Raw genomic sequence first — 15557 nt, 5'->3', positions numbered from 1 at the left:
GTAATAGTTAACTAATTGTATCATTCTACATCTTATCTTGTTCAAACAGATCCAGTTTGAAACTGACCTACCCTAAGCTTGCCCGATGACTAAGCATTGCGCAACGAACAGATAGCCCATCATGATGCAACAGCCTAGCTCTCTCTGAAGCTCCCCAAGTGTGAAGCCCGCATAAACGCCCTCAACACAACCACAATGCGGCTCTCACTCCAGCCATTGCTCCTTCTGGCGCTATCGTCCCTCGGCGCCGCCGTCTTCCAGGATGAAGTCGGCCAAATCGATTTCCACCACGCGCTCGTCGGCGTCCCCCAGGTCGAGACCACCTTCTTCCATCGACCACGAAAGTCAGACAAGGCGAGCCTCCTTTACACACTCAGCGACGTCGGCATTATCGGCGCCGTGAACCCCAGCAACGGTGCCGTTGTCTGGCGTCAGCAGATTGCCGACGATATCACCAATGGCGGTGGTTTCTTGCGCGCTGCTGAGGGCGAACACTGGGTTGCTGCGGCGTATGGCTCCAAGGTACAGGCTTGGGATGCGCTGACTGGTCGTAACGTGTGGCACAACGAGTTCAAGGGCGAGGTTAAGGATCTGGAGATTCTCGAGTTGACTGAGAGCTCTAGAAAGGATGTTTTGGTTTTGTACGATGAGGACGGCACTACAGTTCTACGACGTATACATGGCACTCTGGGTCAGGTCGTTTGGGAGTTCCGTGAGGTTGCCCACAACATTCCCCTTCAGGTCTCTACCGATATCTCCAAGATCTACGTTGTCAGTCTACACGGATCGCCTGCTTCTTATAGCCTCAAGGTTACTGCTCTCGACACTCTCACCGGAGGACGACTGGATGACTTTGCCATTGGCACCAAGGGCGATGTTCATGGACCCAAGGACGTCATGTTTGTTGGCGGCAACTCGGCAGCTCCTATCCTTGCCTGGACTGATAGCACCCTTACCAAGCTCAAGGTGAACGTTTTGGGTAGCAAGACAACCCAGGACCTCCAGCTGCCTGCCGACGCTGTTTCTGTTGTCATTCACGCGCCTCACCTCACTCAGTCTCAGCCTCACTTCCTTGTCCACACCCGAACCAAGACTGGAAACAAGGCCGAGGTTTACCACACCGACTTGAAGAACAGCAAAGTCTCCAAGGCCTACGAGCTGCCTCACCTTTCCGGCCCAGGTGCCTTTTCCACCAGCTCCGACGGAGCTAACGTCTACTTTGCTCGCGTGACTGAGGATGAGACTTTGGTTGTCTCATCCGAGTCCCACGCTGTACTGGCTCGTTGGGCTTTCAAGCCTGCTGGCGATATTGAAGCTGTTCATGCTGTTGCTGAGGTTATCAAGAAATCTGGTGCTGAAGGCTTTGCTATTCGAGCTGCTGCTGTTACTAAGTCTGACGACTGGGTTATGGTCCGCAACGGCGAGGTCGACTGGAAGCGTCCTGAAGGTCTTTCCGCTGCCGTCGCTGCCGTTTGGGCTGATGTACCTGGTGTCGAGAACCTGGCCAAGGTCTTGGAGGAGGAGGCTCACACCAACCCTCTCCAGGCCTACATCCACCGTGTCACCCGTCACATGAACGACCTCCAGTATCTTCCCGACTACCTTGCATCTCTCCCCGAGCGCTTCATTTCCAGCATCTCCGGTGGCGAGACTGTCAGCAAGAAGGAGGGTCTGCACCGAGACACCTTTGGCTTCAACAAGCTTGTTGTCCTTGTAACTCGCCGTGGTCGCATGTATGGTTTGAGCACTGAGCACAAGGGTCAGGTTGTCTGGTCCAAGTCTGTCCTTCCCCAACTTTCTGGCGAGACCCTCGATGTCAAGGGTATGTATGCCAAGGACGAGGGTGTTGTTACACTGCGTGGCGCCAAGGGCGAGTACGTTGCTATCAAGAGTGACACAGGCGATGTTGTCGAGGTCATGCCCGCGGGATCTCTTCCTCGTGTATCCAGCACCGTCGTTGTTGACAGCCCCGCTGGTAACTGGCTTCTCCCTGTCGGTGCCAACGGAGAAGTCGGACCCGTCCCAGCTGGTTTTACTCCTAGCCAGACCATTGTTGTCCGAGGTGAAGGAGAGACTCTCAAGGGTCTCAAGTTTGTTGAATCAGGCAACAAGGTTTCCGCGGAGGAGATTTGGCAGCTCCAGATCTTCCGTGGTCAGAAGATCGTCGAGATTGCTAAGCCTGATTCTCATGACCCTGTCGCTTCTATTGGTCGTGTCCTGGCTGATCGTCGCGTCAGCTACAAGTACCTCAACCCCAACACGATTGTGGTTGCTGCCATTGACGAGTCTTCTTCCTCCTTGTCCGTTCAGCTGGTCGACACCATCTCGGGTCAGATTCTGGCGTCCCAGTCTTATGCTGGCGTCGACTCTACTAAGCCCATCTCTTGCACTATGGCTGAGAACTGGTATGCATGCACTTTCTTCGGACAGTACACTCTTGAGGATGGAACCAAGCGATCCATCCTGGGCAATCAGATTGTAATTACTGACCTCTACGAATCTTCCTCGCCCAACGACCGTGGCCCTCTGGGCGATGCCGAGACCTACTCTCCTCTTAAGCCCGTCGACTCCCCAGCTGGACCTGCTCTGCCTTGGGCTGAGTCGCAAGCTTACGTTCTGTCTCAGCCACTGAACTCTCTGTCGGTAACACAGACTCGACAAGGCATCGCCAACCGTCAAGTTCTTGCCTACCTTCCCGAAGCACACTCCATCGCCGGCTTGTCCCGCCAGGTTCTCGACGCCCGACGGCCCGTTGGCCGCGACTCAACCCCAGCTGAGAAGGAAGCTGAAGGTCTCATCCAGTACACCCCTAGCATTGAGATCGATCCCCGATCAATTATTTCTCACCAGCGAAACGTTTTGGGTGTGAAGAACATCCTCGCCACACCAGTCATTGTGGAGAGCACAAGTCTGATTGTAGCCTACGGTGTGGATGTCTTTGGAACACGACTTGCTCCCAGCGGCATGTTTGATATTCTGGGAGATGGATTTAACAAGTCCACCCTCATTCTGACTGTCGTGTCACTGCTGGGCGGTGTGCTGTTCCTTTCACCAATGGTAAGAATTCCTTTCCGAATATGCAGACCGGACACTTTGCTAACCTCGTTTAGGTGAGGAGAAAACAAATCAACAGGGGCTGGGAATCTTAGAGACTGAAAAGTGAGGGCATGTCATATTAGGAGCTAATTACTAGAGCTGGCCGACACGAGGCCAATGGGAGTGAGTATAGGATATAAGGTTATGATGCTGTAAATGGAAATAAAGTACTGTATTTTCTCTACGTCATGCCGTGACTTGACGGATGGATGTGTCAGCCTCGAAATGTAACGATCCAAACGTCCTACTAACAATACTGTCAAAGAAAAAAGCCACGAGCTCATAGTCAACGCCCGAGATCGGGGTCTCCGCGTTTCCCGTTGGGCGGAGTAAATAACGGGCTTGGCGCCACGGACTGTCGGAGGTGACAAGACGGAGATTTTCATTGCTTACGGACAGGTACAGTAACGTAGTCCAAGTACGGTACTCTGTACAGCAGTCTGCTGCATGTACAGTAAGCACACATGGATCACAAGTCTCGTATCACTGCTGATCGGGCCTGCATATGGATCGTTTTTGCATCGTATAACAATGAAAGAGATTATAGGACTTGTTTTTCCCCGGGTGGTGAGATGACAAGATGTCAGCAGCTTTACGTCAATGTAATGATAATAATATGCCTTGTGGTAACACATAACAGGACTTTGGAAAATTGTCACGGTACCGTGAGCAAATTTCTCGGTAAGGATTCATGATTTTCTCTGGGGTATATTGGGGAACACGAGAGAGGCGTTTTGGAAGGACGAATTAGCTGCGAGGAGGATATGATGTGACAGGTTGTTGCTTTTTGCGGGGTAATTGGTCTGAATCAATCGAACGAAGGATTTATTTTTAGGATTTGATGAGCTGGATGTGTTGGAGAGCGGTAGGTATTTACTCTTTTGGACGTTGGATGTTGTGTCTTTGTAGTGTTGCTTGGTGAGTTGTCTAAGCAGTATCTTATAGTCATGTCAACAGCATAATCGACGATATTGAGAAATACAATGATACAGTCAAGAACCGCGAATTAATGCATCTCTATACACATCATCCAACAGTAACACCACATTTGTAGGGCTGGCAGCTTCGATCGTGTGACTTGTTCTAGCGCTGTCGTGTAAGTGGCTTGCTTGCTTGCCTGTTCCAGCCCATCTACCCAGATCCCGTCTAGCTTTAGCCTTTCTCTCCAACAAAAAGTCAACGTTGCAAGCGAATCTGATCAAAAGGTAGATGGAAAGTGGCATAGTCACATTCCCCCCATTCCAAGCATCTCGTATAGGTAGGCACAGCTGGAAGGGGAATGCTGCTATTCGCTATAGTAAGTCTCCCGTTGCGAAACGGGAGGGAAAGAAACGAAAATAGCATCAGGTAGACAGTCTAGGACTAGAGCCCCGAGTTCCGAAGAGGGTACGGAAGTCGAGACTTGTAAGCTCGTGTAAGTGAGACTCACACTACCTACACAAGAATAGCAACAGATATTAAGAGAAGTAGGACTCGAAATCAAGTATATAAACCACTCCATCTCCTCTCTCAAATCGAATTCTTTTCCTCATCACTCTCATCAACACAAGCATCTTTCTACTACATTCTACAAACAACACTCGCTCAAAACACACTTCTCCAAACAAACCACCAACCGCAAACATGAAGTTCACCGCCGTCGCCATCACTGCTCTCGCCTCCGTCGCCGCCGCGTCTCCCAGCGGCTGCAAGCCTGGTACCTACTCCTGCACTCCCGACAAGAGTGGCTGGCAGGTCTGCGATGTCACCAGCCAGTGGGTTGTAAGTACTCAACACTCCTATAAGTATATAGTTTACTAACATTGTCAAAGGCTGCTGGAGTTTGCCCTCCCAAGACCGGTTGTGTCTTCTACAAGAAGAGCGCCAGCCCCTACTGTGTCCCTCCCGGCTTCAAGTTCCCCCAGTAAGCTCTCAAAGCGATGAGATAGCCATAGGAGTTCTTTGAATACATATTAACAACTCTCGACAACGACTTCTATCTCTGCGGCTTGGGTTCCGACTTGTGCATTTGGTCTTTTCTTTATATACTTGTTTTCATGCACACTGCATGAGGTCCTTTCCTTAGAAATGTTGATAGAAACATGGCACATACACAGAAACAGCATGTGGGAGTTTCAAGATCGTATATTAGTTACTCAAGCATAGCATCTTCAATCTACTGCATTGCTCCTTTACTTGACGAGTTGCCTAAGAACACTTGAGTGAACTGTCTTTCAGTACGTGATACTGAAGTTGGTACTCACTTCGGAATCCTGGGGCACATGAACTATCTTAACAATAATGTGTTCAATTTCTTGTCATATGCTATCAATGTGCCTAAATATGCTGCCTTAATACAAAAACGCCATGGAGTTGCGTCCAAAATTCATCTAGATAAATCTAACTAACACTGCCAGTTCTTGCTAATCCAATCGGCCATGTGATACGTAAAAGAACCCTCAATATACCGCTCGACATCAGCATCACTAAAATGGCCCGCTCCTGCGAGTCTCAGGGCAGGGATAATCCATGGCTGGATAAAGTCAAGGAATACAAAGTCAACTGTCTCTGGCTCACCATCCTTGGGCATGTTAATCTCAGCCTGGACACAGTTGGGCTGCTGATAAAACTTGACTGGCTCGTGAATGGTATCATCGCCGTCGGCGCCGATATCGTCTATGGTAGTATAGCCGGCAGTCAAATCAGGTTTATCGAAGAGACTTCGAAGTTCCAGACGGGACTCTTCTGCATCTATCTTGTTCCTCTCGAACTGAGCCTTCATGACAGGAGCGGGGAAAGCTTGCTCGGGCATGGCCATATACTTAACGTCAAGGCCGTTCTCAGCAAAGATTCTTCCAGCGCTGTTGAGGAGATCAATAACCTTGGCAGCGGCTTTGTATGGGACGTCAGGGATGTATTTAAATCCACTGTCAAAGGGGCAGACAGCATAAGTGCTGTCTCGTGTGAAACCGCCCTTGAAAATGTCAAATCGGATTCCACCAGTGTTGAAGATGGCCAGTCTCGACTTGTCTTTGCGATCCTTGCGAGTGATGACATCAGGCAAGAGATGATTTGAGATCCAATGGTAAATGCTATCCTCGTCAGTGGGCTTGGCCCGAGCCATCCAGAGTGTCTTAGGAGCGCAGCCGAACGTGTAATCGAGCTGAAGAGCCTTGCGGGCACGGGTAATCATCTTGCTGACTCTCTTTCCATTCTCTGTGGAGAATGTCGTTTCGTTGAGACCAGTGTGATAGTGTAGGCCATAGAGGTTGTTGTCGATGTATCGGCGAGTAAAGGTAGGAGAAGCAGCTGCCTCAACGTCCTTGGCACCGCCTTTCTTAATACCGTCTATTGACATCCATCCAATGGTCTCGAAATAGCGGCCACTGGCTATGGCCAAAGCCTTGGAGTCATACTGGACAGTATCGCGAACATGCGCATGGCCGCCGAAGAAAGCAATGGGAATGTGCCAGTTCTGTTTTCGAATGGCAGTATAGATAACCTTGAACTCTTCCATGCGAAGACCAACATGGCCAATCACGACGAAGAGATCAGGCTTCTCATGGATAGCTTCCTGGAACCAATCTTCCTTGATGGTGTCCTCCACGGGCTGAACAACCGTGTTGTTGGCATTTCCGGTAAAGTCGAAGAGAAAGCCGAACGCCACAATGTTGAGACCCTGGTTCTTTGTCTTGAACTTCTTGTAGCGCGGGGCTTGGGGAACGCGATCGCCGGTCTCGAAACTGATGTAGTCAAGGTTGGATGCGAGGTAGCTGTTCTTGTAGTTGGGAACAGTGGTGTTGTGTTCCATATCAGCCGAGTAGGCCTTGTAAAGCTCATGATTGCCGGTAGACATGATGTCGACATCGGCTTCGGCGTAGATGTCATATTGGAAGAGGCCCTTGGGGGTTGAGGCGTCATATAAGCCATTGCCCTCGATGCGATCGCCGGTATCGATGACTAGTAGGTCGGATCCCCTCTTGTCGGCTTGGTCGCGCATGTGCTTGGTGAAGGAGATGTAGTCACCCCAATCAGCAGAATATTGAGGTCTGCAGAGTCAGCCACAGCTTGTGATGGAACGGATAGAGAACATACTCTTGTAAGTGGCCGCCAATCCAGCCATGTGTATCCGTTGTGTGGATAAAGTTAATCTGACCCCAAGTAAGGTCTCTCATGGGACCTGGTACCGGCGCTGCAGCTCCGGGTTGCGATGCGCGAGCTACAGCGACCAGCGCTGAGCCAGCAGCAAGTGTTTTACTCCGAAGAATCATGTTGGAGTAGTGAGACAGTAAAGAGATTTATGGTAGAACAAGAGGATGAGACCACCTTGTTTTGACGGAGATGAAGAGGAAGAAGAGTGACCGCCGAGTTCGGGTCGATGAGAAGTATGATAAGGTAGCTTCACGCTAGAATGGCGTGGTAGGGGACCCTGAGGGACAACAGGGCTGTGCGGGTGGTGATTGGATAGAATGCCTGAGTTATGTGCTTATCTCAGCATTTCTGACGAATGGGAAGGCTGGGAACTCTCCCCGCAAGGGGTCATGCATCGACGATAGCGCATGCTTCAGCGGACCACGAGGACGCGCATTCATGAACCATGACCCGTGACGATGGATGTTATGGCCAGTACTGGATAGACCGCCTATTTGCTAAAGGAGTGTATGAAGACGTCAAGGTGAAGACGTCAAGGTGAAGACGTCAAGGTGAAGACGTCAAGGTGAAGATTGGTTTGTTTGAGTAATAATGGCTATAGAGATGAGTTTCCTGGAAACTCATCATGACTCTTTGACATACTGATCAGATAGAAGAACAGTTAGTGTTATCTTTGATGTTGTTCCCACAAACCAACATCTTTTAGCTTTCTTACAAGATAGCAAACCCATTGTGACAATCAGATCAACACTGGGGGCACAGTTAATAGTTAAATTCTTGACTTATGTCTCTCTTACACCGCAAACTTATGACTTGATTTCCCCAAATGCACCCGAATTGCGGCTCAATCCATACTTGCCCATCTTGGCATGATAATGCGAGGCCATGGAGTGTCTTGTTAGCTGCAGCAGGTAATAGGTTGAAGCTCTGTACAAGTGGATCTCTGTTCGCCGGTACGAAATACGAGACGGAAGCTCCACTTTCGGCCGCTGCGTTTCCCGGTGCCCGGTATATGAACGGGCTTGGAACGGCCTTGAGTGAGTAACATGTCTATAAGTAATGCCTCGCTTCTGCTATCTTGTTTATATGCTTGATACATGACAACTTAATATTGAGAATCTGGCACAAGAGTAACTCAAGTCATCAAGCTATTTGTATCAAAATGTCAGAGACCGGGACTCGGAGAACTCCGTTAGCAACGAATTGGAGTAAGTTGGTCACCCATGATTGACCGAGCAACCACTAACAACATATACACAGCAAAGAATTTCAACATGGAAAACGTATCAAACAGACTCAACATCAACTCAGAAAAAGACTCCCAAGACTTGTTACTTCGAAACATCAGAGCATTGCCAGAACGAGAGCCACTACCACCCAGCACAATGGCCTCTTCGTCAACACAACTGCCACTCATGTCTCGTACGTGATATTTGACTCAAGAAAGTAGCAAACAGCTAATTTGAACCAGGGAGAGACTCAGAATCATGCAGTACGACAAGAAACAACGTTTGGATTGCAAGGACAGTACGAGCTGCCATGTCTGGTGTTTTGTCAAAGCCATGATCTCACTGTATCAGCCTTTGTATATACAGCGGGAGCCAAAGAGCACGGATAATTATTTATGCTAGACTTCTGCATAGACTATGAGTATCGAGAAGCAATAATCGGAGAATAGAACGTTGAACGGTCTGGAGAGTAATTGTGACAGAAGGAAATGCAGCATTAATGGATGTGATGTGATAGTCTCGGCCAATTTGTTGGTTACCCCCACGTGGTTTTGCACTAGCGACCATCCTTCTTCAGCTCATCCATTCCCTTGCGAGCCCAGACTTTTGGTCACCCTCCTTTAGATCAGATATCAGACGCCACAATAGCTATGATTTTCAGCTGGGATCGGCTGTTTTACGCTTCTTTTTATCAATTATTTTCTATTGCCTATTCTTTTCAACCTTGATTCTTTTCATTGCTGCTGTTACCACTCAGAGTGTTGGTTGGGCTCATCTCCGTTTGACATTCCCTCCTCAGTGGAACCTAGGCCTGTAAGCACTGTAACATCCCCTGCTACAACCAACTGACAGGGGAGCTTTGACCTCTTCCCGGCTGCCGCCGCGGCGAACTCCCCTCCCCGACCCGCTGGCGCAAGCCGCCACCAAGGATTAAAGAAGCACCATCTCGAGGACGTTTGACCTTTTCTAGTAAAGCACCGTCTCTTGGTTCCCGATAGATCGTGGGTACTTTTTAAGTGTCTCTCCAATTAGATTTCTTTCTGTCTACAACTTGTCTGATTCTGGGTTGGATCCGTTAAAGCTTGGGGACAGAAGAAAAGAAAAAAATTATTCACATGATAGTAGACCCGATCAGTTGGGACAGGGTTTCGGGCGCAAAAAGGATAAGATGCGTCGACCCTCTTCCTATTTGTTTCTTCTTTCCTTCTCGTTGAGAAACTAAAGACAAAAAGATCGTCGCTGTTTTAAAACGGTGTCTCCGTTGTCGATCACCAACTTAATCGCCTCCGATAAACCATTCTAGTGGACGCATTCTTTTTTTCGCGACCGACCTAAAATACCCCACGACACCTTGACCTTGCAACCAGCTCATGTTGATCCTTTTCTCCTCGACCACCTCTTCCTTTATATACTTAGCGGCGCATTATATGTGCCGTGTCAGTTCATAAAAACTCGGCGAGCGACTTTGAGTCTTTGCGCTTGCTGCATCTGGAGACGATAGAAAGACTTCATCCAACACAAATACCACTATATACAAATATCAATTTGCGACATATTTACGAGGTATGTTGCGACAGCAGCATAATTGAAGACTGCGACTAACACCTCCAGATACTTCTATATAATACGCTCGAATAAACATGTCTGCGAACCAACCCATCGCTGTGGGCGACTCCAAAGGCCCAACCGCCGACGCCGTCCAAACCTCTTCCGCCTCAGCAACCACCAACCAAGATGCCGCCGTCAGCCAAGGCATTCACACCCTCGAGGTAAAGTCTGTCCACTGGTACAGCTACCTGACCACCGTCGACTTTTGGGTCGTCCTCGCTCTTGGACAGGTTCTTGCTCTGTGCATCACGGCCACCAACACCTTCACCAGCTTCCTTGCCAATGCGGGCACAAACATTCCCGCCTTCCAGACCGTCTTCAACTACATCCTCATGTTCCTCATCTACACCCCAGTCTTCCTCTACAAAGATGGTATTAGTGGTTGGTGGAAGATTGCTGTCAAGGATGGCTGGAAGTATCTCATCATGGCGTTCTTGGACGTTGAGGGAAACTACTTTACTGTTTTGGCCTACCGATACACCAACGTTTTGTCTGCCCAGCTCATCAACTTTTGGGCTATCGTCTGTGTCGTGGTCATTTCCTTCTTCCTTCTCAAGGTCCGCTACAGAATCTTCCAGATCATTGGTATCTTGGTCTGCTGTGGTGGTATGGGCATCTTGATTGGCAGTGACCACATCAGCGGCACCAACGGTGGTAGCGGTCTTGACATGGTCAAGGGTGACTTGTTCGCCCTTCTCGGTGCCACCCTCTACGGTACCACCAACGTGTTTGAGGAGTGGCTCGTGTCTCGAGCTCACTTGTACCACGTCCTGTCTTTCCTGGGTCTGTTTGGCATGTGTATCAACGGAGTCCAGGCCGCCATTTTCGACCGCGAGTCTTTCGATAACGCTACCTGGAACGGTAAGGTTATCGGCTGGATCATCGGTTACACCTTGTGCCTGAACCTTTTCTACATTCTGGTCCCCATCATGCTGCGCATGGGAAGTGCGGCGTTCCTCAACATTTCGTTGCTGACTGCCAACTTCTGGGGTGTCATTATCGGAATCAGGGTCTTTGGCTACACCATTCACTTCCTGTACCCCATCGCCTTTGTTCTTATCATCATTGGCCAGCTTATCTACTTTGTCACCGGTAGCATGCTCAGTGATTCCAAGAAGCCTTGGTTGGGTGATAACCAGGAGGATGGTGTTTTGGGCTTCGGCACTGCCAAACTCAAGGCTCTTAACGCTGCGCGCAAGGCCCAGATGGAGTCTGAGACTGGCAGCAACGAGTCCTAGGTTCAAATGATCGTATGACCGGTGAATGTCCGGTTTTGGATTACTTTTGGATAAATACCCTGGATATTCATAGTTGTGCAGATGGTGCTGTAGGAGGATGATGAGAAATAAGTTTCATGATTAATACAAAGATATAATACTATCCAAACACCAGTCCAGAGTCATTCTTGCCATCTTGTACCTGTCTGAGCTTGTATCAACGTTTCGTCTCTGCCTGTAGCAGGCGGAAAGTGCACGCCGATGACTACCTACCTACTAAGGTAGTCAGCCTGTTTGGTGGGTTTACCACAGCGCCTTCTGAGCTGTGGCTCGCCGTGTCAACCTAGCTGAATCAACGTCTCTTGTGCACGCACGCCGCCTACTCATTTTCAGCTCCAAGGGCAACAAAAACAATCGGCTACTGGCTGCAGGAGACGAAATTATTAAGTGACTTTAGTATTTTCCAGACCAGACTCTCAGGTTGTTTATTTTTACAGCCCAAAGGTTAGTACTAAGGTATTCACCATCATCTCTTGTCACTGACCATCCTCCTGGCTGCGCCTACTACTTATCAGAGATGACTTCATTTATAACCTACGACATCGACCCTCGCGGCGATATTGACTTTATCTTGAATTCTCCAAACAAACAGAAAATCGTGCCAATCATCAAATACAAAGAGGATGAGAACTACCGTGTGTCCTAGTTTGACGGCGACAGCGATCATGTTTTCGAAAACCCGTCCCTTGTTGGAAGGTACGCCGTCTTCAACATTGAAGAAGAAGATGGTCAGGAAACATACATCGACAACCCTAAGAACTTTGTCCGGATGCGCGTCTCCTCCCGACACCTGATACTCGCCTCTCGTACATTCCGCACCATGCTGGAGGGGCCATGGAAGGAGTGTCTCGCTGTGGCCTCTAAAAATCAGTCTGGCCCTGTTCTAATCGAGACCTCTGACTGGGACGCTGCTGCTCTGGCAATTGTCTTGGATGCCATTCACGGGCGTTATCAGGACATTCCGAAGCATGTCGGTATTGGACTGATGACCCGAATCGCTACCATAGTCGACTACTACGAATGCCACGAATGCCTCCAGCTTATAAGTGACATATGGATGGCCGATATTTGGGGGAAAAACGAAGTTCCTGATACCTTTTGTAAGAGCAGCCTTTTATGGCTATATACCTCTTGGGTGTTTTCGAGGCCGAATATCATGGATCTCATGTCAAGGGTCCTTCTGCAAGACACCCTGGATCCCTCACACATTAATCTGAAGGACCTCCCTCTTGGTCAAATTCTAGGTTTGATATCCCAATACAGGCTCATCATGACTATAGCGCTGACGCAAGACAGAAAAAATTGGTAACAAGAGGCAGGAGCTCATCGGCAAACTCATAACTGAATTGGATGGTTTCCGCAGGGAACTTTCAGTCAAGAACAGCTGCCCTATGGGAGATTCCGATTGTTCTGCTCTGATGCTTGGCACTTTAACACGGAAACAACACAACCTCGGACTTCTTTTCCCATCACCTGTCGCTCCATACCGTGACCACAGTCTCTCTCGTCTTTTCTCAGGAGCGAAAGCTTTCTGCAGCATAAGGCCATACAGTCACTGCTCATGTACCATTGCGCGGCGATTGTGGCCTGTTATTGAAAAAATTCAGAAAGACATGGAATGCTACAAGTTAATTGCCTGACCATGAGGCAGAATCATTACCCCCCGAAGTTGTCATGATGTTCAACAGCAGAAGAGTCTCTTTTGCTGGCAAGAGAAGGGCAGTCTCAGCGTAGAGAAAATAGCGTGCATAAGAGCAGGTCTTTAATAGTATAAATTGACTAAACTATTTTTTCTTTGGGGCAAGTTGCCTTCATCATCTTCAGCCTCTTCACCATCCATCTCCAAGTTAATACATCCCCAGCCCTATTTTGCTGGCGTCGCCAATGCCATGATGGCCACACACTGTGCAGACTCCCTCCATAGCATCATTCTCTCTGATTGCCCGGTGGGTGATGGGCTGTTCTGTAAAGGAGTTTCATTCCCGCCAGCTTCTATATAATACCACACTAAATATAACCTGTCTGTTGCTCGCCTTAGCACTCGAATGCCTGAATCTCCTGCTCAAGTCTATGATAAGGATCCGTCAATCGTGACATGAGGGTGCATGAGCAGGTACGGAAGGGATTCAAGGGATACCCCAAGTACCCCATTGGCATGTATTGCCGCGACGAGTCCTGAGATGCTGAGTCCCTTGTAGGGAGCGACGGGATATGCGTCGAGGATTCCGAGCCTATACTCGGCTCACGCCAACTTACCCAGCACCATGGTAGGGCAGTCAGGGTTTTTCATGGGAGCGCATCTTATTTTTCTCACAAGATTTCCGCGGAGCTCGTGCAAACAAGCTAGGAACTTGCGAATGAGCTCCTGTCTTTTGGCCTCAATGGTGTCTGTCTTGTGTTAGTATAATGACCACCAAAAGCTCACGGCGTAACGAACCAAGAGTGTCACCCAGAGGGAGGGCGATCGTCATGTCGAGACCTTTGGACCACTTGAGGACAATCCTTGACATTGAAGTCATGACTTCGTGCTGCGGAAAGACCCAAGTGACGGACAGCCACATTAGACTGATCTTGAGAGATGATTTTGGCATCTCGAAGGACGCGCGTAGATTGGTTATCCACACGTTACCAATGTGTCGCAGAGACTCGTGGATCGCATAGTAGTCAACAATAGCCGCGATCCGAGTCAGCAGTCCAAGGTTGATAGTCTCTGGGACCTCGTTGTAACGGCCATGTACAGCGTCTAGCACGATGGCGAGTGCGGCTGGGTCCCAGCCAGTTGCTCTGATCTCACGGTGACTAGACTTGGAACCAGAAGACTGATTCTCGAGCCAAGGGCCCTCCAACATGGCACGCAGCATCTTGGATGCGAGGATGAGATGCCGTGAGGATACGCGCATTCGGAAATTGATTGGAAGTTCATCGTCGGTCCTTTTGTCCTCGTCGACATTGAATACGGCGTATCTCCCGCTAAGGGGTGAGTTGTCAAAAGATTGACCGGTATGTCGATCATAGTCGTAGTCGCGGTGATTTCTGACTGGTATGATGTCTTGGGTGTTGACACGACCTCGCAAAATGATGTCGGTATCGCCGCCCGCATCAACGTCGAACTTGACGCACTCCATGGCTAGAATACAGGCTGTCAGACATGAGACATAAGGCTTGTATAAAGTCGTATCAACTGACTCACCTTCAGTAGATTTGTCTGGGTCGGTATATATAGGCAGAGAGATATATAGAACAAGTTACGAACACAGGAAAGGTATAAAATATGTATGAAGATGGGGAAGATGGACGAAGAAAGTGAAAAATGGGTGCAGTGGGAGACTTTTTATCTTCAGGAAGGGAAGGCAAAGTTTCAGGGAGTGACTGTGAATGAATGGTTGATTGTGTTTGTTCGTGTTATTGTTGAAATGCAGCTGCATGATATTGCTTGACAATGACAACTTGGTTTAGATAAATCTAGACAATAAAGGATCTTGACAATGGTAAAGATGAATGATGATTATTGATTTAGACAATCAAGTATAAAAACTTGGATAAATAGAAGACAATAGAAATATGTCCCAAGAGTACAGTCACAGTAGCATAAGCTGCTTTACCAATCTCATTTGTTTCTCAAACAACCCTAATGAGACAATAAATGATCAAATTCTAGTTTCTATTTGATCGATTGACATCTATGAAATCTACTCTGATTGCAATGTACCTTAAGACGGTACTGCTGTAGGTTCTATAATACAATTTACAGGTTACAAACATCCTTCCAGTGGTAATTGCACAATCTTTCTTGTTGATCTTCTACATAGACATACTCATCCTGGCCTCCAAATTCTCCACTCCGGGCACGTCCCCAAGGGGATTGGTAAAACAAAAGCACAAAATCTGGCCTTTGACAAAGGCAATCGTGGATCCTTTCTTGCCCCCTCCGGGGCCAGGCTTGTAAGGGGACGCGATGTCTTGCGCGCCAGTGCCGGCGGCAAGCAACTTGCGTCAAGCTCGACGGAGTTGCGCAGACGTCGAAAACAAGTGACTTTCCTAGCGACACTTGGTGCGATGAAGGACGCACTCAGCATACGAACGGCCAGTCTGGGGTGTATCCTACCCCCGATGCAACAGGGGTAGGAGGTTCGGTTCCATTTAGAACTGTGATGTCTGAATATGCCATCATGCGGCGGTGATGGCTCTTTAATGTTTGTGATCATGCAAATGATAG

At 48.7% G+C, this 15557-nt stretch overlaps 8 protein-coding genes across 8 annotated transcripts; 6 read left to right on the top strand and 2 right to left on the bottom strand.

Annotated features, from left to right (window-relative positions):
* Positions 1 to 179: 179 nt before the first annotated feature.
* On the top strand, positions 180 to 3280 carry FGSG_00261 (uncharacterized protein). The gene is made up of 2 exons (XM_011317600.1): positions 180 to 3057; positions 3111 to 3280. The coding sequence occupies exons 1-2, from the start codon at positions 196 to 198 to the stop codon at positions 3147 to 3149; spliced, it is 2901 nt and encodes a 966-aa protein (XP_011315902.1). The 5' UTR covers positions 180 to 195; the 3' UTR covers positions 3150 to 3280.
* A 1345-nt stretch (positions 3281 to 4625) lies between these two features.
* On the top strand, positions 4626 to 5293 carry FGSG_00260 (uncharacterized protein). The gene is made up of 2 exons (XM_011317599.1): positions 4626 to 4857; positions 4908 to 5293. Exons 1-2 carry the CDS (start codon positions 4720 to 4722, stop codon positions 5001 to 5003), a joined length of 234 nt encoding a protein of 77 aa, XP_011315901.1. The 5' UTR covers positions 4626 to 4719; the 3' UTR covers positions 5004 to 5293.
* Positions 5294 to 5479: 186 nt separating this feature from the next.
* On the bottom strand, positions 5480 to 7346 carry FGSG_00259 (uncharacterized protein; the record flags this gene model as incomplete). The annotated part of the gene is made up of 2 exons (XM_011317598.1): positions 5480 to 7124; positions 7171 to 7346. The coding sequence occupies 2 exons, from the start codon at positions 7344 to 7346 to the stop codon at positions 5480 to 5482; spliced, it is 1821 nt and encodes a 606-aa protein (XP_011315900.1).
* A 1043-nt stretch (positions 7347 to 8389) lies between these two features.
* FGSG_00258 (uncharacterized protein) lies at positions 8390 to 9416 on the top strand (the record flags this gene model as incomplete). Its single annotated transcript, XM_011317597.1, has 4 exons — positions 8390 to 8435; positions 8488 to 8649; positions 9214 to 9269; positions 9309 to 9416. The coding sequence occupies 4 exons, from the start codon at positions 8390 to 8392 to the stop codon at positions 9414 to 9416; spliced, it is 372 nt and encodes a 123-aa protein (XP_011315899.1).
* A 680-nt stretch (positions 9417 to 10096) lies between these two features.
* On the top strand, positions 10097 to 11302 carry FGSG_00257 (uncharacterized protein; the record flags this gene model as incomplete). The annotated part of the gene is made up of 1 exon (XM_011317596.1): positions 10097 to 11302. One exon carries the CDS (start codon positions 10097 to 10099, stop codon positions 11300 to 11302), a length of 1206 nt encoding a protein of 401 aa, XP_011315898.1.
* A 556-nt stretch (positions 11303 to 11858) lies between these two features.
* FGSG_00256 (uncharacterized protein) lies at positions 11859 to 12650 on the top strand (the record flags this gene model as incomplete). Its single annotated transcript, XM_011317595.1, is given in 2 exon segments — positions 11859 to 11978; positions 11988 to 12650. Coding segments are annotated over 2 exon segments (783 nt in total).
* A 725-nt stretch (positions 12651 to 13375) lies between these two features.
* Positions 13376 to 14466, bottom strand: FGSG_00255 (uncharacterized protein; the record flags this gene model as incomplete). The annotated part of the gene is made up of 3 exons (XM_011317594.1): positions 13376 to 13572; positions 13598 to 13729; positions 13767 to 14466. The coding sequence occupies 3 exons, from the start codon at positions 14464 to 14466 to the stop codon at positions 13376 to 13378; spliced, it is 1029 nt and encodes a 342-aa protein (XP_011315896.1).
* A 578-nt stretch (positions 14467 to 15044) lies between these two features.
* On the top strand, positions 15045 to 15466 carry FGSG_11735 (uncharacterized protein; the record flags this gene model as incomplete). Its single annotated transcript, XM_011317593.1, has 2 exons — positions 15045 to 15067; positions 15151 to 15466. 2 exons carry the CDS (start codon positions 15045 to 15047, stop codon positions 15464 to 15466), a joined length of 339 nt encoding a protein of 112 aa, XP_011315895.1.
* Between the last annotated feature and the right edge of the window lie 91 nt (positions 15467 to 15557).

The sequence above is a fragment of the Fusarium graminearum genome, chromosome 1 (genome assembly GCF_000240135.3).
Source record: "Fusarium graminearum PH-1 chromosome 1, whole genome shotgun sequence".
Lineage (NCBI taxonomy): Eukaryota > Fungi > Ascomycota > Sordariomycetes > Hypocreales > Nectriaceae > Fusarium > Fusarium graminearum.
Note: the sequence above shows the minus strand (reverse complement) of the source record. Positions and strands in the feature narration are given on the sequence as shown.